This window comes from Gorilla gorilla, chromosome 23, assembly GCF_029281585.2.
Source record: "Gorilla gorilla gorilla isolate KB3781 chromosome 23, NHGRI_mGorGor1-v2.1_pri, whole genome shotgun sequence".
NCBI classification, from domain to species: domain Eukaryota; kingdom Metazoa; phylum Chordata; class Mammalia; order Primates; family Hominidae; genus Gorilla; species Gorilla gorilla.
This window is the reverse complement of record NC_086018.1, coordinates 34,018,185-34,040,189: the sequence shown is the minus strand read 5'-3', so window position 1 is coordinate 34,040,189 and position 22,005 is coordinate 34,018,185. Positions and strand designations below refer to the sequence as shown.

At 43.1% G+C, this 22,005-nt stretch overlaps 1 protein-coding gene across 17 annotated transcripts in view; it reads left to right on the top strand.

The window, feature by feature from the left end:
• The first annotated feature begins 355 nt into the window (after positions 1-355).
• Positions 356-22,005, top strand: part of RBFOX2 (RNA binding fox-1 homolog 2) — a 291,710-nt gene continuing 270,060 nt past the window's right edge. For 2 of the 17 annotated variants that reach the window (XM_055374523.2, XM_055374534.2), the window contains exon 1: positions 360-985. In XM_055374523.2, coding sequence (XP_055230498.1) covers positions 800-985 — 186 coding nt within the window. In that variant the 5' untranslated portion in view covers positions 360-799. Of the gene's footprint in view, positions 986-22,005 lie in introns of all 17 variants that reach the window. The other 15 variants (XM_055374530.2, XM_055374524.2, XM_055374531.2 and 12 more) reach the window with 13 other exon arrangements.

Here is a 22,005-nt window from a genome sequence, read left to right as displayed (position 1 = left end):
AGGATACGGCCCCGCCCAGAAAGGAGACAGACCCCGCTCCCCCACCCGCGCTGCCCCGCACTCCAGCCGCGCTGAGCCTCCAGGAAAATCACGGGCCCGTGCCGGAGATTCCCGAGCTTCCCCGATCGCTTCCCGGCCTCCCTCGGGCAGCCAGCGAGGAGACTACGGAGATTGCCGAGGGGGCCTGGCCCCGCCCCCTCCGCGGGCCGCCACCGCCCCCCTCGCCGTAGCCTCCCGCGCGGGCTGGAGTTCTACATCCCGGTCCCTCCCTCCCTCCCTCTTTCTCTCTCCCCGCCTTCCCGGTGCTGCCACAGTGGCGGGTCGGAGGATCCCGGCCAGTCAGCTCGTTCCTGCCTCGCGCCCCTCCTCCCCCCAAAATAAACAGCCCTCCCCACGCCTCGGGAGCCCGGACCGCCCCCTTCCTCCCTCGGCCGGCGTGCTGTGAGGGAGAGTGTGAGCCAGCGCGCCTGGCGGGCGAGCTCCGGGAGTGCGAGAGGCGGGGCGGCGCGGCGGGCCGGGCCGGGTTTCGCGTGTGCGTGCGGGGGCGCGAGCGAGTGCTCATCACGACCCGCCAGTGGCCCCGCGCCGACAACCCGGCGGGCGGGGAGCGAGCGGCCAGGCAAGGAGCGGCAGGCGCGAGCCGCGGAGGGGCGCGGAGTCCGCGCGCGCGCACGCACGCACGCACGCGGGGGCGGGGGCAGGCGCGCGCCCGCCTGTCGCGACAGTCGGGGCCGAGGCCCAGGGGGAGGTGGCCTGTCGTGGGTCGCCCGGCTCCCGGAGGCGAGGGGGGCGCGGGCGGATGGCGGAGGGCGCCCAGCCGCAGCAGCCGCCTCAGCTCGGGCCCGGTGCCGCCGCCCGGGGCATGAAGCGGGAGTCGGAGCTGGAGCTGCCGGTGCCCGGAGCGGGAGGAGACGGAGCCGATCCCGGCCTGAGCAAGCGGCCGCGCACTGAGGAGGCGGCGGCCGACGGTGGCGGCGGGATGCAGGTGACCGCGCGGGACGGGGCACCCAGTTATTGCGGGGGTGGGCGTGAGGGTCGACCCCGGGCTCCCCGGCTTGGAGTGAGGGAGGGCCTCCGGGAGTCCTGGGTTGGAGGTGGGATGGGGGGCCAGTCGGGGCCTGGTTGGAAGGTGGGGCGAGCTCGGGCTAGGAACGAAGGTTGCAGGACTGAACCTGGTGTGCCCGAGAGGGTCCTGATTCCTGAGGGGCCAGGAGGCACGACGAGTGGATAGGTTTTGGGGGGAAATCGAACATGGTTGAGATGGATTCCATTTCTTCAAATCCTTCCTTAGTGCGTTGGGGTGGAGTGGAAGCCGGGAAATCCTGGGTTCTCTGGACTGAGTCGAGGAAAAGGAGATCTGGTGGGAAACCTTCCTAGAAGAGGGAGTACCTTTTGGCAGCCCTGGGCACACGCTGGGATGGGGAAGAGAAGTGGCATTTCAGTGAGAGGAGTGAAAAGCAGGAAAACTCCTCGAGAGAGCCCCGAGGGGATGTGGCTGAGATTGTGGGTTAAATCACACAGAGTATGAGAAGTACAAGGAGTTTGGTAATGTTATGGGGACACGGTGGTGCTCAGTCTCATTAACTTTGTGGAGCATACTAATGAGTCTGAAGGGAGACACTAGACATGTCCCTCCTGTTCTTTGCCAATTGCATTCTACATCACCAGGACACAAAATAGCTCTTTAATGTCCCGGGCTATAAAAAAAAATTTATAGGGCTATTAGAAGACTGGATTCTCAATTCTGGATTGAAAGATAAAGGTGGTTAATTTGGGTAGGGAATGGGAAAGGTATTGATGTCAGCTGACTTCATAGTTTTGAAGAAGACCTTGAAACCTTTGGAGGTTTTACGATTTGGTCTTTGCCCAGAAAATACTGCTATGACATGATGAGTCTCACCTACCAACAGTTGTGCAGACTTGTGCCTAATTCTCTCAGAGTCATAGGATGTTAGAGGGATGCTAGGAGGACTAGACATCATCTTTTCCAGGGGTTCTTAACCTGGAAAGACTTGGAAGATTCTTACTCATAGTAGGTGGTGTGCACTTTTTGGTGGAGGAGAGTCAATAGTTTTCATCTTTGTTTTTTTTGGAGGAGATTCAAGTCCCAGCTTGTTTTAACCACCTTATTTTATAGATGGGGAATCAGAAGTCCAGAGAAGATGGTGACTTGGGTAGGGCCACCCAGTTAGCTAATAGTAAAACTAGAACTAGAAGCCTGGTCTTCTAATTCCTATTCCTGTGCTGTCTCCATTACACCACTCTTGGAAATCTCTGCAGTGCTAAAAGACTTCCTGTACTCTGCTCCCTGCTTTTCAAGCCTCTGCCTGACTTCCTGTGTTAGGGACGGAGCTGTACTTAAGCCTAGCGTGTTTGTTGTATGCTTCTTGGTCTCCTTTGCAGAGTTTACCCTGTTACTTCTGTTGATTTAGGTAAAGTGACCCTCTTGGTGTTTATTTTTGAATTCTTTTGTTTTGTTTGCCTGCTTTTATTTTCTATTAGAACTCTGTCAGGCAGAGGGATTGTGAGAAGTAAAAGCTCAGGGCCATGGCAAAAAAGACAGGAATGTGGGAGACTTCAGGTGAGGTGAGCTAATATTGGATGATAAGGAGGGAAGACTGGATGTAGGTGCTGGTAAGCAGGTTCTACTTGGTGTGTGTGTGTGTGTGTGTGTGTTTGTGTGTGTATATATATATGTGTGTATGTATTCATTTATCATTTCTGTCAATCCTAGTTAATAGTGAGATCCCCGTCCCTTTTCCTCATTTACTCCTGGGGCCTATTATCTATTGGTTGCCTTCAAATTGGCTAAAGATAGTGATATTTGGAAATGGAGCAGTGTGTAGGGACTTCGCAGGGGTGTGCAGAGGAAAGAGTGGTTCGGTCCTTGGGGGTACAAATTGGCAGCTGAGAGCTATCCCTCTGAGAATCCTTTTTTCACTTCGTGTATTTCTGGATGTTCTTTGTTTATTTTCTTTCTATACATTCTCTTTTGTTTTTTTTTTGCCCAGGCTGGAGTGCAATGGCACGATCTCGGCTCACTGCAACCTCCACCTCCACCTCCACCTCTGGGTTCAAGGGATTCTCCTGCCTCAGCTTCCTGAGTAGATGGGATTGCAGGCGTCTGCCACCATGCCCAGCTAATTTTTCTTATTTTTAGTAGAGAGGGGGTTTCACCAGGTTGGCCAGGCTGGTCTCGAACTCCTGACCTCAGGTGATTCACCCACCTCAGCCTCCCAAAATGTTGGGATTACAGGTGTGAGCCACCACACCTGGCCTTCTATACATTCCCATTGTTGTGGGTCCATTCCCCTGTGTCATACAGGTATTCAAATCATTGATTTAGGCCCTGCCTTCAACTAGCTGAATGGTTCTGCAGAAATCTTTCATTTTGGGGCGTCTGTTTTCCTTAGTTGTAAAATAAAGTATGTGTACAAGATGATTTCCCTCGTGATCCACCCACCTTGGCCTCCCAAAGTGCTGGGGTTACAGGTGTGAGCCACCGCACCCGGCCAAGTTCTAAGTTACCTTCTAAAAGTTATAAGTCCAGTTCACTGTCCTTAAGGTGCATGCAATCTATGTGGGGAGACAAATGGGCAAAAAGTTTTTTTTAAAGAAGCGTGCATTTTTAAAGAAGTGTGAGAGTATTACATGAATATACTTAATGTTTATTCATTGAACTAACATTTATTAAGCAGCTGCTACATCCCAGGCACTGTTTTAACCCTAAGAGATATAATAGTGAACAACAACAACAACAAACCCTTGCTGTCATGGAACTAATATTGAATGGGAAGAGACATCTAATAAATCAACAACTATAATTGTGTGGTGATAAGGGCTAAAAAGAAAAAGCAGGGAAAGGGAGAGATGGAAAGGGAGAGAATGAAGATGGTTACGGAAGGGCTTTATGATAGATGGCCTATGAGTGAAGTGAGGTAATGGGCCATTCAGATGCTTTCGGAAAGAGGGTTCAGGTAGAGGAGGTGAGGGTGCACAGGCATTGAGAAAGACTGCTTGGTTTGTTTGGAAACAGGAGACCAATGTATTAATAGCTGGAGCAGAGTGAGCAAGGGCAGGTAGTCTTAGGAGATGGTATCAGTGGTTTAGAAATATCTATAGGCCCTATGTAAATACACACTTTAAAAATCTTAGCCGGGCGCAGTGGCTCACGCCTGTAATCCCAGCACTTTGGGAGACTGAGGCAGGTGGATCGCCTGAGATCAGGAGTTCGAGACCAGCCTGGCCAACATAGTGAAACCCGTCTCTACTAAAAATACAAAAAATTAGCCAGGCATGGTGGCAGGTGCCTGTAATCCCAGCTACTAGGGAGGCTGAGGCAGGAGAATCACTTGAACTCGGGAGGCAGAGGCGGAGGTTGCAGTGAGCCGAGGTTGCGCCATTGCACTCCGGGCTGGGCAACAAGAGCGAAACTCTGTCTCAAAAAAATAAAAAAAATCTTATTGTAGCCAGTGTTTTGGGTATGTGGGTTTGTCTTAAAGTACACGTTTTTTTTTTTTCTTTTTTTTTTTTTTTGAGATGGAGTCTCACTGTTGCCCAGGCTGGAGTGCAGTGGCTTGATCTCAGCTCAGTGCAACCTCTGCCTCCTGGGTTCAAGCAATTCTTATGCCTCAGCCTCCTGAGTAGCTGGGATTACAGGCGTGTGCCACCACACCCCGCTAATTTTTGTATTTATAGTAGAAACGAGGTTTCACCATGTTGGCCAGGCTGGTCTCGAACTCCTGACCTCAGGTGATCCGCCTGCGTTGGCCTCCCAAAGTGCTGAGATTACAGGCATGAGCCACTGCACCTGGCCTGTTTTCTTAACACGTTTTCTAACTCCTTTTGTGAAGCCTTCCCTGACAGCTTAGTTCACACCATTCAGATCCTACTCTTGCCTCTTGGTATATTGATGCTTAATTGTGTGTCATCTTTTATTGTCCCTTAATTGTTTTATTATTCTTGTTTCATTGCTAAGATTGTAAGCTTCTAAAAGATAGGAACTATATTTCCTTTGTATTTATCCTTCGTAATACCTAACAGTTTTGGGTACTTGGTAAGTGCTCAATGCCTGTTAAATTGAAATTGAAATTTACCTTTTACAGATAGTTAAGGATTAAGAAAAATTGTGAAATTCCAGAGTGAGGGTATCATCACAGAATTTTCCAGGCACTTTGAATGTCAAAGGATTAACCCCTTTTTATAGAATAAGTTCATTTACTGGGGTCATTCCCAAGGCTGCTTACTAAATGGAGTTGTAGTGCTAAGCGTTAGATTCCAAAGTTGAATCTTGTTAAGTTGTACCACTAAGCTTTTGGAGTAAATCATGACTTACCAAAATGGAGTTTAGGAAACTCCAGAGAGTCTGTGATGCTTTTGTTATAATCATTAGGCTCAGAAGGAACCCTAGGAGAAAGAGAGGAAGGGTCGGTGCTTTCAAAGGCAGTATACAGAAACTTGATGTAGGTGGAAGAGGAGTCAGCGCAGCCCTGGAAAGAGTACAGAAATAGAGAAACGTGAACCAGAGAGTAGGAGGGAAGTGACAAACTCAACTGGAAAGCTGATGCACAGTTTGAGAAATGTAGTTAAAGAGAGTACTTGGAAATACTGTACTCAAAGTTGGTGGGAAGTTAAATGAGTTAAATATAGGGCTATTAGAGGTTCATTTCACTTTAAGTTTAATATGTATGAAATTTACGCTCTATACAACGTAGTGGGGAATGAATTCTTTTGGTCAGCTTTTCTAGTGAACAATTTGATTCATAAAAATTTTATTTTTGTGCAGTTTTCTAGGAGTTTAGCTGCTGTATAAGGTAAGATGTACCTTATTACTTAAAGCTTTCAGCAGAATTCTTTGTGTCAGTGAAATGTTGATATGGTATAATTATTATATGGCCAAGTAACTGCTTCTCACCATAGAGTCATAAATCCAGTTTATCCAAGTGGGTTCAGCAGTTATTCCTATTAGCAGCTGATTCTAGTAGTAAGATGACTTTCTTTCAGGTTTCAGGGAAGGGGTTCCAGATAGCCTGAAGTTGCTTTGTAGGTGCTGTGTTTATTGAAGTAGTTTATCTTCCCATTTGCTTATTTATGGGCTTATTTCCTCATAGGTGGATGTCTCTTTGTGCCCTCATTTGGTATTTGGTGCTGAAACTAAGCATGGTGCTACCATTCAAGAAGAGTTATAAAAATATTGTGCTTTTTTTTTTCTTGCAAGTAATTTCATGAACAATATTTCGCTGAAATTACTGAATTTTTCATCTCTCCCTGTCCCAGTGTCCTTGGGCTGCCACAGCAAAATACCATAGACTGGGTGGCTTAAACAACAGACATTTATTTCTCACAGTTTTGGAGGCTGGGAAGTCCAAGATGAAGGTGTCAGCAGATTTCATGTCTGGTGAGGGCCCACCTCCTGGCTTGTGGTCTTGCTGTGTGTTCACATGGCCTTTCCTTAGTCTGTGTCCTGGAGGAGAGAGAGTCAGTGGTCTCTTCCTCTTCTTATAAGGGCGCTCATTTATCATGTAGTTCCCACCCCCATGACCCAATCTAAAGCTAATTCTAGAGGTCCTACCTCCAAATACCATTACACTGGAGTTAGGGCTTCAACATACGAAATTTGGAGGGACACAGACATTAAGCCTGTAACACTACCAGAGTGGTAAATATTGTAGATGGAGAAACTGAGGCACAGTCATGTAAAACTTGTTGCTTTTTTCCCCATGTCTTACAAGGAAGTCTGCAGATGTAAAACTGGAAATGTATTTGAGAAGGAGAAAGTCAGATCTGATTTCAAAGTAGAATTATTCTTCAGGGTGACTCAAGAGATTAGCTTGAGTTGAATTTGTCTCCCAACTCCCTCCCATTTTCTAGCTACTCTGTCATTTTTTTTTTCACTATCACACTGACATGTGAACACAACAGAAGCTAACTAGAAATTTAACTTTCATTTTGCTGTAAAGCAGACTGGTGCAGACAGGCCTCAAGATTACTGGACTGCTGAGAAAGAAATTGAGTTATGCTACTTTGTATAAACAAGAATGTTGCTAGTGAATCTCTAGTTTAACATCTCTCAGGCCTTCAGTTTGATGTCAGGCTTTAATAATTTGTAGAAAAAGACAGTCATTTTAGTAGGCAGATTTCTTTGAATTTTTGTTGATATACATTTGTAAAGCATAGTAAACATCTTTATTCTGGGGCAAATGTGCACTTCCTTCAAAGGCAGGAGGGAAGAACCACAGACATGATTGGAAGGAAATGGCAGTAATTGGAGCATGAGCAGACAGATGGAGTGAGGGATGGTGAGTACATTTGGTGTTTTAGGTGGCCCCTAGGAGTATTGAGTTTCTTATTCTTCTCCTCTACAACCCCCAATACAAGCAGGCAGCTTACATGGCTAAGGTTTCATTATCTAATCCATCACAGATCAGCTTGAATAAACCCATTGGCTGATGTTGATCTAGTTAGGAAAGTAGCAAAGCTCATTGAGCCAGGATTGGGACAAATCGGATCAGAACTGCCATGTGAATCCTGGACGCATTTCTGTAATTTGGGTGGGCGAAGTAGTTTGGGAAGTCATTTACTCAAGAGAATGAGCAGTCAGCCATGAGTTTTTTCAAACATTGTCTTAGGGACTCTGAGGGGAAAGTGTGTGGAGGATTTGAGATATTTCTCTGGAGGATAGCCAGATTGCTTTGATTATTTGAGTCTGAACATTTTTTGGTCACTCATGCTCAGAAGTGACCTTTTTTTTTTTTTAGTAGCATTTGGAGATTCCAGTTGTGATCGTTTGTCACTTTTGTGAGTGATCCCTTAATCTGAGACCGTAGGATATATGTCCCTTCTCTGTTTTTATTTTATTTTTATTTTTTATTTTTATAATACTTCAAGTTCTAGGGTACGTGTGCACAACGTGCGGGTTTGTTACATATGTATACATGTGCCATGTTGGTGTGGCTGCACCCATTAACTCGTCATTTACATTAGGTGTATTTCCTAATGCTATCCCCCCCTCCCCCCACCCCAGGACAGGCCCTGTTGTGTGATGTTCCCCACCCTGTGTCCAAGTGTTCTCATTGTTTAATTCTCACCTATGAGTGAGAACATGCAGTGTTTGGTTTTCTGTCCTTGTGATAGTTTGCTCAGAATGATGGTTTCCAGCTTCATCCATGTCCCTACAAAGGATGTGAACTCATCCTTTTTTATGGATGCATGGTATTCCATGGTGTATATGTGCCACATTTTCTTAATCCAATTTATCATTGATGGGCATTTGGGTTGGTTCCAAGTCTTTGCTGTTGTGAATAGTGCCGCAGTAAACATACGTGTGCATGTGTCTTTATAGCGGCATGATTTATAATCCTTTGGATATATACCCAGTAATGGGATGGCTGGGTCAAATGGTATTTCTAATTCTAGATCCTTGAGGAATCGCCACACTGTCTTCCACAATGGTTGAACTAGTTTACAGTCCCACCAACAGTGTAAAAGTGTTCCTATTTCTCCACATCCTCTCCAGCACCTGTTGTTTCCTGACTTTTAATGATCGCCATTCTAACTGTTGTGAGATGGTATCTTATTGTGGTTTTGATTTGCATTTCTCTGATGACCAGTGATGATGAGCATTTTTTCATGTGTCTGTTGGCTGCGTAAATGTCTTCTTTTGAGAAGTGTCTGTTCATATCCTTTGCCCACTTTTTGGTGGGATTGTTTGATTTTTTCTTGTAAATTTGTTTGAGTTAATTGTAGATTCTGGATATTAGCCCTTTGTCAGATAGGTAGATTGTAAAAATTTTCTCCCATTCTGTAGGTTGCCTGTTCACTCTGATGGTAGTTTCTTTTGCTGTGCAGAAGCTCTTTAGTTTAATTAGATCCCATTTGTCAATTTTGGCTTTTGTTGCCATTGCTTTTGGTGTTTTAGTCATGAAGTCCTTGCCCATGCCTATGTCCTGAATGGTATTGCCTAGGTTTTCTTCTAGGGTTTTTATGCTTTTAGGTCTAACATTTAAATCTTTAATCCATCTTGAATTAATTTTTGTATAAGGTGTAAGGAAGGGATCCAGTTTCAGTTTCTGCATATGGCTAGCCAGTTTTCCCAGCACCGTTTATTAGATAGGGAATCCTTTCCCCATTTCTTGTTTTTTGTCAGGTTTGTCAAAGATCAGGTGGTTGTAGATGTGTGGTATTATTTCTGAGGACTCTGTTCTGTTCCATTGGTCTATATCTCTGTCTTGGTACCAGTACCATGCTGTTTTGGTTACTGTAGCCTTGTAGTATAATTTGAAGTCAGGTAGCGTGATGCCCCCAGCTTTGTTATTTTGGCTTAGGATTGTCTTGGCAATGTGGGCTCTTTTTTGGTTCTATATGAACTTCAAAGTAGTTTTTTCCAATTCTGTGAAGAAAGTCATTGGTAGCTTGATGGGGATGGCATTGAATCTATAGTTTACCTTGGGCAATATGGCCATTTTCATGATATTGATTCTTCCTATCCATGAGTCCCTTCTGTGTTTTTAAAGGGGAGATATTTTTATTACTAACCTTAATATGTAATCATATTTGTTATCCATATATACTTGTAATATGGTGTAGTAAAGAAACACCATTTAGAGCTTCTCATTTTGGGATTTGAATCCTGGCTTCTCCATTTACCAAATGAATGAGCTATTCAACATCTCTGAGCTCCTGCTCACACATCTGTGTACTGGGAGAATTAATGTATACTCTTATAAACCACTGTAATGAGAACTGAGATTCTTTAAAGTGCCTATCAAGGAACCCAGCACTACATGTTTATTTCTTGCTTTCCTTATATCCTGCTATACAGCACTCACTAACTTCCTGCTTACTGTTTAATCTGCATGGAGTGGTTAACGTGCTTCTGACTGATTAAGTGCCAGAGTTGGGAACTACTAGAGATGAGCAGTGTGTTAAAGGGGAAACCTCATTTGCTTATTATCCAGGGTGGAGGAGTGGAATGAACCGGGTCATTGTGGTCTCTCTTGTCAGAGGAAGGGGAGACAATTCTTTGCTAAGGAGTAAAAGGACTGCTGCAGTATCACAGTGTCTGCAGGGGGGATGTGGATTTCTTAGAACCCGTGGGATCTCTGTTGGGAGGGTGGGTGACAGATTCACTGGCTGTTTTAGTGGTACATGGAAGGCAGGAACAGTAAAAATGTTGTGTTTCAAATTTTATAAGTTTTGTTACGTATGTTGGTTCAAAAGTGGCACTTTTTGTTCTCATTTTGTCTATGGAAATTGAGCTGGGATGCCCTTGTGTTGTCTCTTGTGGTCCCTTTTCAGTCTCTTCAAACCCGCTGTCCAGACTGCTAACACAGTGATCTATCTAAAAGAGCCAATCTGGCCAGGTGCGGTGGCTCATGCCTGTAATCCCAGCACTTTGGGAGGCCGAGGCGGGCAGATGACTTGAGGTCAGAAGTTCGAGACCAGCCTGGCCAACATGGTGAAACCCCGTTTCTACTAAAAATACAAAAATTAGCTGGGCGTGGTGGCGCATGCCTGTAATCCCAGCTACTTGGGAGGCTGAGGCAGGAGAATTGTTTGAACCCAGGAGGTGGAGGTTGCAATGAGGAGAGATCGAGCCACTGCGCTTCAGCCTGGATGACAGAGTGAGACTCTGTCTCAAAAATAAAACAAAAGAGTCAATTTGTTACTCCACGCTTAAAATCTTTTGAGAGCTTGTGTTTTTTCTCAGGATTGTCTATTCTCTTGTTTGGCCTGACTTCTGCGTAACTTTCAAGCTCCGTCTCTTTCCACATTCCACCTCCAAGTCCATGTCCAGTGGCTTATAGTTTTCTTAGCATGTGGTGCCACCCAGCTAATGAATACCTCTGTGCTTTTGTTCCTTTCCCTTCTACCCAAAGTTCCTGCTTCATCTCTTCTACCCCCACATTTGTAAGGCTCAATCTTTAATAATGAGTTTGGATATTGATTCCTCCTGGATGCCTTTTGTGACTATTCCCATGTCTCCCACACTCCTGCTGTCTTCCAAGACATCATGTCTATAGCTCTGTTAAAGGACTTTTTAGATTAATACTTGATTGAATGTCTGCCCCACCACGCTTACCCAGACTGTGAGATCCTTAGGAATCTGTAGGATTAAGCACCATGCCTGGGCCCAAGTAGTCAAGAAACTGTCCATTTTTGTTAAATTGAACTTTGTCTTCCTGCTTCTCAGTTGGGACCTGCAGATGGCTTTCATTGTTTATCCAGATTTTCACTGGGGGGTCTGGCCCTTGGTCTGCTTTCTATCCCCTGTGAAGACTGCATGTTGTGTGATATGTGAATGTTAACCTGATCTTTTCATTGATATCAGGGTTAAAGGTGAGAGAGGGGTCTCTGAAAACAGAAGCTGGGGTAGAATTTAACTGCAGAATGTGTTGGGTAGGCATGGCAACCTGATATTTAGTTTCCTGTGTTCAGATATTAATTGAGTGCACGTGTGTATATGTAAAAAGCTCCTTTGTGATAGTGTGGTTAAGGAGAAAAGAGGAACCACACAAGTGAGAGAGGCAATTAGAGCCAACCTGTTCCAGTTCGCTGGAGCAGGCTGTTGATTTACCTTTTTACAGTGCTGCTGCAGGATTCTGGATTGTAGCAGTTCGCATGTATTACCACCATTTGGGGTGAGAACTATTTGATCAGCTAGGGGCCTTAACCTTTCCCTTCTCAACCAGTGAATTTCATCAGATACTATAGCTTTATTTTTTATTTTTTATTTTTTTTGAGACTGAGTTTTTGCTCTTCTTGCCCAGGCTGGAGTGCCATGGCATGATCTCGGCTCACTGCAACCTCCGCCTCCCGGGTTCAAACAATTCTCCTGCCTCAGCCTCCCGAATAGCTGGGATTTACAGGCACCCACCACCAAGCCTAGCTAATTTTTGTATTTTTAGTAGAGACAGGGTTTCATCGTGTTGGCCAGGCTGGTCTCGAACTCCTGACATCATGATCCACCCGCCTCGGCTTGCAAAGTGCTGGGATTACAGGCATGAGCCACGTGCCCGGCACTGTAGCTTGTTTTTATGGATCTGGGGAAAATACCAAGCGGAGACACTTCACAATACATGGTATTTTTCACATCACTCATATTGGATATGTTTGAAAATAAGGAAGTCTGATAGTGTTCCTTTAAATCTCAGCCTTGGCGATAGATTCATAGAAGTATTTTATAAGAATTCTCTCTGGCTGTTGTTCTCCCCTCCCACTTCACTTTCAGCTTCTGGTTTGGGGTCCTGTATAATCCTTGCCTGTTCCAGCCAGTTTAGTAGGGCCCTCTTTAGCTGCAAATGATTGTACTTCATAGTGCCTCTGGCCTTTTCTATTCTAAATGAATAAAGAGAATTCTGAGAAGGGAATGAGAGAGAGCAGCCTGTAATATATCACTTCCTTCTGACATGTCCTGCACTTACGTGGCATCTAGAAATTTCTGCCAAAAATTCAAGGCACAGGACACATGATAAATACCACTTATGAAGTAGATGACATTCTTGAATTGTCAAATGATAGTGATTGAATAATTGCTTAAAAACCTGTTTTCCCAAGGGTGGAAAACAGCCTTTGAGGTTTAGACTTCCACATGGGTGATGTTCAGCCATAAGACGTGGGTTTTCTTAGGGACTTAGGTCCCCAGATAACACCTTGGTATGTGGGATTTTTCCCATGTATAGGCTGGTTCCTTGGTTTCTCCGTTGTTGAAGAAAGATTTTGCACTGGGTATTGGATATTTTATTCCAGGCATGTGGTTTTTGAGGAGGCATATTGTTGATGTATTTTTTTTTTTCTGGCTGCATTGATTTTTGTCAGATTCTAACTGGAAATACCACAAGCAAAGCATGATTTATCATGAGGGATGGGTGGTGTGGCCATGGGACTCTCCTAGCTCTGGGGATTGGGGTGGAGGCAGAAGCTATGTTAGTAAAACTAGAGGAACTACAGACAGGGCCTGGGGAGACTGGGGGTGTCTGAATGTGGCCTGCAGCAATTGCTTGAGTTGCAATACTTTTGGGCAGAGGCTCATAGGAATTTCTTTCAATTGCTTTTTTTTTTCTTTTAAGAAGCTTTTTCCCATACAAATTGGAGTTGTTTGAAGGAGTGGGCCTTAATTGTTGCCAGCCAGAGTGATTTTCAAAGCAGATCTATATGGATTTCACTTAGGGGTTACTTTCAGGGGGTATGTGGCTTGTTCTGAGACAGGAGGACGTTGGTTCCATTTTCCTGGAAGTTGTTGGGACTCCTGGATGGTCCTGCTCTATTTGTCTTGGGCCATTAGGCAAGTGGAAAAGCAGCTACATAGTTAGCCCTGTTGCATGGAGTTTAGTTTCATAATTCATCCTCTCAGGGATTCTTATACAGTCACACAGCCTAAAGTTTGTTTTCTCCCTTTTTCTTTCTTTTCCTTCTTCAGTTCAGTGGTCCACAAAAATTCTTGGGAGGGTAAGTAATAATTTCGGGTAAAAGGCAGGAATTGTAGATCTTTTTTTAGCCCCCTGCCCCGATTAAATTTCTCCATATTCAGCTTCTCCTTCATCTGCAAAAGCATCTGCAAATGAGGTCGCTATCCCCTAATCAGACTGGCTTGTCCCCTAATTAGTCTGAATATGTGGCTTTGACAGCTTTCACCTGCTGTTTCTTAGTTTCTAGGGGATAAGATAGGATTGTGTGATTTCAAAGTGAAAACTGGCAAAATTGAAAGATGTTTTGTGGTGGCTCCCAACATTCACAAAGCTTAACTCATTGGTTTGCTTCTCATATACAAGCTTCCAGGAACATGGTTACTGTTAGTGGCTGGCACAGTGGGTTTGAAGACTTTGTTGGAACTTCAGGAAGTTTCCCCTTTGGCAAAGCTTACAGGGAGTTGGTAGTACTTGTCCTGAAAGTCTGACCCTGGTCTTATGCTATGCACACCTTGTTTGAAAGAATGCAGAGTACTGCTATTCAGCTATTGCTTAAGCAGTCCGTTTCATATATGTCTGCATTTGTTGCATACTTACATAAGATTTTACTATGTTTTGTGTTATATTTGAACTAGAAGTCATAGTTTCATACATGACTCTTATTAAGCTGATAATAAATTGGCAAATTTTGATATCATCCAAGACTTTGAGGTAATGCTGGTCATACTCAAAAGGTCTGTATTTGGGTTTAGAAACTAATTTTTCTGTTAGTTAGTGCCTCTCCATTCCCAGGTGCCGTTCATTACTCGTTATAGACATCTTCTGTCCTTCTGCTTTGTTAAAAGTCTTTAGCTGTTTGTCATGATACTGAATAGATCTTTTTGCAGCAGCATTTTAGCTCTGAGCTGGCTGTGTTTTACAGTGTTGGAGATCAGTTGGTTAACTTTGGCATTTCCTACCTTCATACGTAAGCATTAAAGTGTGTTAAGTGCATGTAGTAGCCCTTCAGAGAGGCGCTTATCAGGGACTTCTAGTGATTTTTGTCAGCTGTATAAAAATGCTATGATTAATAGATAACCTGTATCTGTGTGTGCATGCGCAATTTTCTTTTATGCTTACTCTGCGTTTCTCTCTCTAGGAGTGGTGTGAAATAAGTGCTACTCTGTAGGCTTTGCTTTTTTTTCAATACTGAGAAGCTTATTTTAAGAATCCCTTATTTGACTTTCTTGAGTTTGGTGTAGGTATCATTTACCCCTTTTGGATTTTAGCTTTACTATGGGTTATTTTTTGCAGTGTTAGAAGCAAGTAGTAAATACTTTGGTATCCCAGAGCTTAAAGAAACCTAAAAATTTTGACTCATTCAGCATTCTGTTTTAAGTTAGGAAATTATTTAATTCTAGTATCCCAAGCTGTATTGTATTGATTGCTCTTTAAGAAATGATAATAGGTGGCCGGGCGCGGTGGCTCACGCTTGTAATCCCAGCACTTTGGGAGGCTGAGGCGGGCGGATCACGAGGTCAGGAGATCGAGACCACGGTGAAACCCCGTCTCTACTAAAAATATAAAAAATTAGCCGGGCGTGGTGGCGGGTGCCTGTAGTCCCAGCTACTCAGAGAGGCTGAGGCAGGAGAATGGCGTGAACCCAGGAGGCGGAGCTTGCAGTGAGCCGCGATTGCGCCACTGCACTCCAGCCTGGGCGACAGAGTGAGACTCTGTCTCAATAAAAAAAAAAAAAAAGAAATGATAATAGGTATCATCCTGCCCATGCCCCAGCCCCCCACCAAAAAAAGTTAAATAACTTTGGACATTAGAATTAAACACATTAAAAAAAAAACCTATCACACTACACTTCTCATAAGCAGACGTTGTGATGCTGAACTATTGTGTAGCGTTTTCCAAACCAGGATTTACGCCCAGGTTCCCTACTGGTAAGTTAATTCCTAACTCTAAATTCATAAATACATATGTAATGAAATGTCTCCTTTTCATTTCTGCTTCCTATGTGTCCCTATCCCCTTTACCAAACAAGTAACCACTGTTACTAATTTGTCTGTTATCCCTCCTCCTCTCTTTTTGACACAAATATTAACATACTCTCTGTATTTTTTGCTCCTTGCTTTTCTCCATTTCCTATATCAGAGGCTAATTCTTCAAATGTAATAAGGTCTATTAAAGTTTTCATTAGTGGTCTCTCTCTCTCTCTCTCTCTCTGTGTGTGTGTGTGTGTGTGTGTGTGTGTGTGTGATGCTTAGTGAAGGTTTTACCACTCTGAGATTATAAAAAAATAGAATGGCCTTGCAGACAGACAAACCTTAGGCGGTGTACCAGCATTTCCACTTCACAGCTATGGGATCTTGGTTAAGTGACTTAACTTATCTAAGCCTCAGCTTTCTTTGTAAAATATGTTATAGGATTAGTGTAAGAATTAAAAAGAGATACTGTATGTAATGTGCTTAGTTCAGGGCCTGACACGTAGTAGGTATTCTATTATGTAGTAGCCATTTTTATTATTATTACTCAGTCCTATTTTCTTATTCTTGTCCCCAAATGCTTTTTGAATTCTTTCTTAAAGGCAGGAACAATCTTTTTCTTCTAGAGGGTCTCACTCTGTCACCCAGGCTGGAGTGCAGTGGCGAAATCATAGCTCACTGCAACCTTGAACTCCTGGGCTCAAGCTGTCCTCTGCTTCAGCCTCCCAAGTAGGTGAGACCATAGGCATGTGCCACCATGCCCAGCTAAGGAAAAATCTCTTAACTTTTGTAGCCTTGTGCCCAGGATATAATATAATAAGAACTGAGTAGTCCGGGCTCAATGGCTCACACCTGTAATCCCAGCATTTTGGGAAGCCGAGGTGGGCGAATCACGAGGTCAGGAGTTTGAGATCAGCCTGGCCAACAGGTTGAAACCCCATCTCTACTAAAAATAAAAAAAATTTGCTGGGCGTAGTGGCGGACACCTGTAATCCCAGCTACTTGGGTGGTTGAGGCAGGAGAATCGCTTGAATTTGGGAGGCGGAGGTTGCAGTGAGCCGAGATCGTGCCACTGCACTCCAGCCCGGGTGACAGAGTGAGACTCTGTCTCAAAAAAACAAACAAAAAAAAGAACTGATAAATGTTTGTTGAAAAAGATATATCAGCCCTTATACAATCTGTTTTTTTAAATCTTAATAATTTGTGTTGCTTTTTCTATAGTCACCCTCCAGATTTGAAGCATGGTGACTAAAATTGCACGTAATACTCAACAATTACATTTATGTTATTATTATTTTTAAGAGATATTCTTAGTCACTCAGGCTGGAGTGCATCACTCAGGCTGGAGTGCAGTGGTGGGATCATAGCTCACTGCAGCCTTGAACTCCTCAAGCGATTCTGCCACCTCAGCCTTCCAAGCAGCTGCACCCAGCTTCCGTGTTATGTTTTACAGTTTATAAAATGCTTTCGTGCAGGCCCTTATTTATTCTCTTCAACAACCCTGAAAGATAGGTGGTGATTCTTCCCATGTTTCCGCTGAAAATACACCTCTCTAAGCCTCATGACTAGGAAGTGGCAAAGCTGATGCTTTTACCCAGATCTTGCGGCTCTTTATCCAGTGCCTTTTCATGGCCCTTAAGACTGAAAGGGTATGACTGATGAGGAATGGAACAAAAGGAATTTCATTGGTTTGGCATGCCGTATATTTAATATTGAAAACATTTTACCTGTTACCTGACAGCTGATTCATGTAGAACTGGGATAATAGTTGTGGTATGCATGATAGTTTGTCGTTGTTTTTTGGCTTTTTTTCATCTCAAAGTTATTCCATCTCTAATTTAGATCAACAACAGATCAATCAGTGGATTGATAATGGTGGGTAGTATAAAATCATCAGAGCTGAAGGCATCTAGAAATTATCTGTACCAGCCCTCTGCTTTAGTCATGGAAAATAGTCAGTATACTCATTTTTATAGACAGTGTATCTCAGGCTCAGAGAGAGAATGTGACAACAAACAATAAACTCAGACTTTGACTTTAAGGCTCAGTAGAATCTTTCATTTCTTAGTCTTTTTATTTCTTGGTGTGATTTTTTCTGACAGTTTCTTGTATGGAGTATTTTCTTCTTCCTTTTACATTTTCTTAATGCATATATATTCACATGGTTAATGATTCAAAATATGCAAAATGTAGAAGAGTCAAAAATCTCTCCCTCTCCTAGCTGCCTATTTTATCTTTTTGGAAGTAACTAGTATTGTTAGTTATCTGGGTGTCCTTCTAGAGACAGTGCCTATGTAATGTTTCTTTTAAAAACTCCATTGACAGTATGCGTACTATTCTGCACTTTGCTTTGCTTTTCTATTTGGAAATTAGTTCATATCAGTTTATATATATATATATTTTTCTATTTATTAGCTTTCTGGACTTAAGATTCTGGTCTACTGAGAGAACCATGTCCAAATGTCCCTTGTAAAGATGACTGATTAGTACAGGACCTCAAATAATATGATTCTGTGTTTTAATGGAATCATGAAATCCCAGGATTGGAGACCTAATCTACATCTCTGTTCTTTCACGTGAATACCCTGCAGATACCTGATGTTGCTACCTTTTAGAGATGTCTGAGTGAAAGATAGGTATCCTCGTCTCTCCATGTGCCCCAGTCAGCTGCCCCTGGTCTTTTTTGCACTGGTGGGGCACATTGTGGGTCAGCTATCGTATATGTCATTGAGTTAGTAATTATACTCAGGATCTGCCATGAGTCATTGCACATGGAATCTAACTGCAGTGTGAGTTTTATTCATGATGACATCTTGTATACCAGATGTTTCCCAGATGCCTAGGTTTATCCTGATTGAGTGTCACTGCTGTCAGGATGCTGTTCAGTGAACTAAGTTTTGTGTTGAATTGTGAGAAAGGAAGGTTTAGTTTCTAATAGGTGTTCCATCTCAGCAGCCATAATTGCCACTGGCTACCCTTAACCCCTCTGTCTGTGGAAAGCCCCAGGATTGAGTGAATGCTCTTCTTCCCTAGGATATGGCCTCTCCGTAACTGAGACTTGATGGGAAGTAAGTAGATTTGGCTCAACAAATAGAGAATATAAACACACACGTGTGTGTGTGTGTGTGTGTGTGTGTATGTATACTGAACAGTAATTGGATTCTGATTCAGATGTGGAGTTAATGATATCAAGCTTAGGCTTGACTCTAGCACAGTTAATCTTTATAGACTTCTACATTTAAAGATATGAAATAAAATGTGCCTTTTGGAGTTGGCTTTTGCAATAGCCCTTTTTCTCCGTTAGAATATTATAGAAGAGGTAGTATTCTAGCTGTTTAGAGAATGAGAATGAGGCCAGTGGGGTTGTGTCTCACTCTCTAGGTGAATGTCGACCTCTACTCAGTTCTAATCTCACCGTACAGTCTTTGTGGTCCCAAGGCTCTGCAGTAGGTGAATTAGGCCCACGCAGTCTCTGTGGCCTGAGTCACACAGGATGGTGTTCCTTTCCCAAGTAGTGAATGGAAGCCGGCAGGGCACCAGATGCTGTGTTGTTTCCCCTGTTGCTTTTTCCTTCACACCCGGTGTAAAGTTTCCAGGCATTTGTGCAACCTGATAGCAGAAAGTGCCTGTCCTAGCAGTTGAGAGATGGGTTGGCAGGGGCTCAGGTTACTCCATGTCCCTGATAAGAGCCATCGATCTGGGCTGGTGGCTGCTGATGGGTGGGAACTATACTGCCTGCATTCTACCCAGCAGGAATGATGTGGGTCTCAGTAGTGTTTCAGGACTCCGAGAAGGTACCCAGGCAATTTAGAGGTCTGGCCAGCATCTCTAGGGCAGCAGCACACACTGAGATGTAGATTTTACCTTAGAAGAGATGGGTTTTAGGAAATGGTGGCACACAGGAGCGGAAGAAGTACCAGCATAGGAAAGGTGAAGTGCCAACCCGAGGAGTGGAAATGGTATTTTCTTATTCCACCTGGTAACCTAAAACTCAGTTGCGCAGTGACTTAAATTTGCAGAGGGTATGTACATAGATAATTTTAATACACTGCTTGGATGGAAATAGTCACAGAATATATGTGAAAGTGTAGTGGCAGGTGGCTCTGTGGTAATAGATACTCTGTGAATACCTCTGTCTGAGCAGTTATCATACTGTATTAAAATATTTGGTTAAGAGGGCCCTTTCTGTCTGGGCACAGTGGCTCATGCCTGTAATCCCAGCACTTTGGGAGGCCAAGGCGGGTGGGTCACTTGAGCCCAAGAATTTGAGACTAGCCTGGGCAACATGGTGAAACCCCGCCTTTACAAAAAAACAAAAAACAAAAAAAACAAAACTTAGATGGGCATGGTGGTGTGTGCCTGTAGTCCCAGCTACTCGGTAGGCTGAGGTGGGAGGACCTCTTGAGCCCAGGAGGCAGATGCTGCAGTGAGCCATGATTGCACCACTGTACTCCAGGCTGGGCAACAGAGCGAAACCCTGTCTCAAAAAAAAGGAAGGCCCTTTCTGGTACCAGAAATTCTGTCTCTAGTCTTACTTAGCTGTGTGTCCTTTAGGCAAGTTACTTAGCCCCTCTGTGCTTCAGTTTTTTATTTGTAAAATGGAGGTAATAAATGAGGCTTGTATTAAATGAGTCATTACAGTTTTATGTGTTATCTGTTGTTATGGTGGTTGTTATAGCACAAAGCACGGGCGCCAGAGACCATGGCAAACACATGATGACTGGAGGGCTGCAGAGTTCAGTATTTATTGTGTTCACTGAAAGACTTCTAGTATTAACTATGCTGGGTACCATACAGAAGCAAATGCATGAGATATTAACTGTGTGACTGTAAAATATATGACGAGAGTCAGTTTTTTTTGAAGCTGTGTAGAAAGAATATTGATGTGAGAAGTTTCAGTATCCTATGGCAGTTTCAGAGAAGGAATCTTCCTTCTTTCCTTTGGGAGGCCCTTCAGCTTTCTTGGCGTTTTGAAGATAGATTGTATATTTTACTTTAAGGTAGGACAATACTTAACTATTTCAGATAGGTATGAATCTTTCCTTTTTTTTTCTTTTTTCTTTGAGACAGTGTCTCATTCTGTGGCCCAGGCTGGAGTGCAGTGGTGCAATCTCACTGCAACCTCCCCCTCCCAGGTTCAAGTGATTCTTATGCCTCAGCCTCCCGAGTAGCTGGGATTGCAGTTGTGTGCCACCACGCCCAGTTAATTTTTTCTGTTTTTAGTAGAAGTGGGGTTTCACTGTGTTGGCCAGGCTTGTCTTAAACTCCTGGCCTCAAGTGATCCACCTACTTCGGGCTCCCAAAGTGCTGGGATTACAAGCATGAGCCACTGCTCTTGGCCCCTATTTTTTGTTAAACCTCTAGGAGAAACCATTTTAGATCAGAATCAATCCATTCATCCATCCTTTCTTCCTAATCTCTCTTTCTTTTTCTCTAAAAGGGAAAAAGTGCTAACATTTTAAACACTTTGGTTATTTATATTTAATGTAATCCTCTCTTATTGTGTAACAGCCCTCCCCCTTCTCCTTTTGCTTGGAGACAAAATTTGATTTAACAAAATTTGAATGTTTACCACATGTTAAACATTGCTAGATGCTGGGGTTAGTTACAGAGTTAATGGAATGTTCTTATAAAACTTGAGTTTTGGGGGAGGTTTATGGAACAACTATAAAATTAGAATAAAAATTTGATAACACAATGGTTTGATAAGGGTGTGAGTAAAGAAATAGGAACTCATATTGCTGTGGTGGTGAAAAGTCACATAACTTCCATGAAGAAGTATTTATCAATGTCTATTAAAATGTAAAATGCACGTATTCTTTGACTCAACAGTTCCACTTCCAGGAATTTATCCTACAGATGCTCTTGCATCTGCGTGTAAGAATATACATTATAGCATTATTTGAAGTAGCAGAAGGTTGAAGAAACAAAAATGCTCGTTGACAGGAAATCTGCTAAATAAAATAAGGTACATTCTTGATGAGAAAAAAAGAGGTACATTCATACAGTGGAATATCATGTAGCCATTAACAATTAGGCAGCTCTGTATGAACATAGAACACTCTTTAAATATATCAATTGTGAAAATCAAAGTACAGAAGAGTGTATAGTTTGCTGTTATTTGTATAAAGTAAAAAAGTATCCGTGTGTGCATAGACTCTGCCAGGAAACACAAGACTCCCCAGCGGTTGCCTCCTTGGAAGAGCATTGAGAGACAGAGGAATAAGGGTATAGGTAAAGACTTAATTTTTATTGTATATAAAAAAATCATACCAACAAAATTTGTTAATTGTATACCTTTTGTGCCTTTTGAATTTTGTATTACATTCATGTATTACTTGTTTTAAAAACAAAATAATGTATTAAAGTTACACAGGGATAGGTACTGTGTAAACATAGGGTTTATGGTCCTTAAACTTGCTAATTTTCGTAGAAATGAGTCAAGTTGTGTGTTGGAGAAAAAGTATGCCAATTCTGCTTACCACAAATAAAAAATAGTACTTGTGTGGTGGCGCATGGTCATTTTGTCATTTTGATTTTGTGTATGACATTGTTTATTCTATGTAGGATATTCCAGTACTTATATTTACTTATTATGTATTTATATTATATAGTTATATGTTTGTATA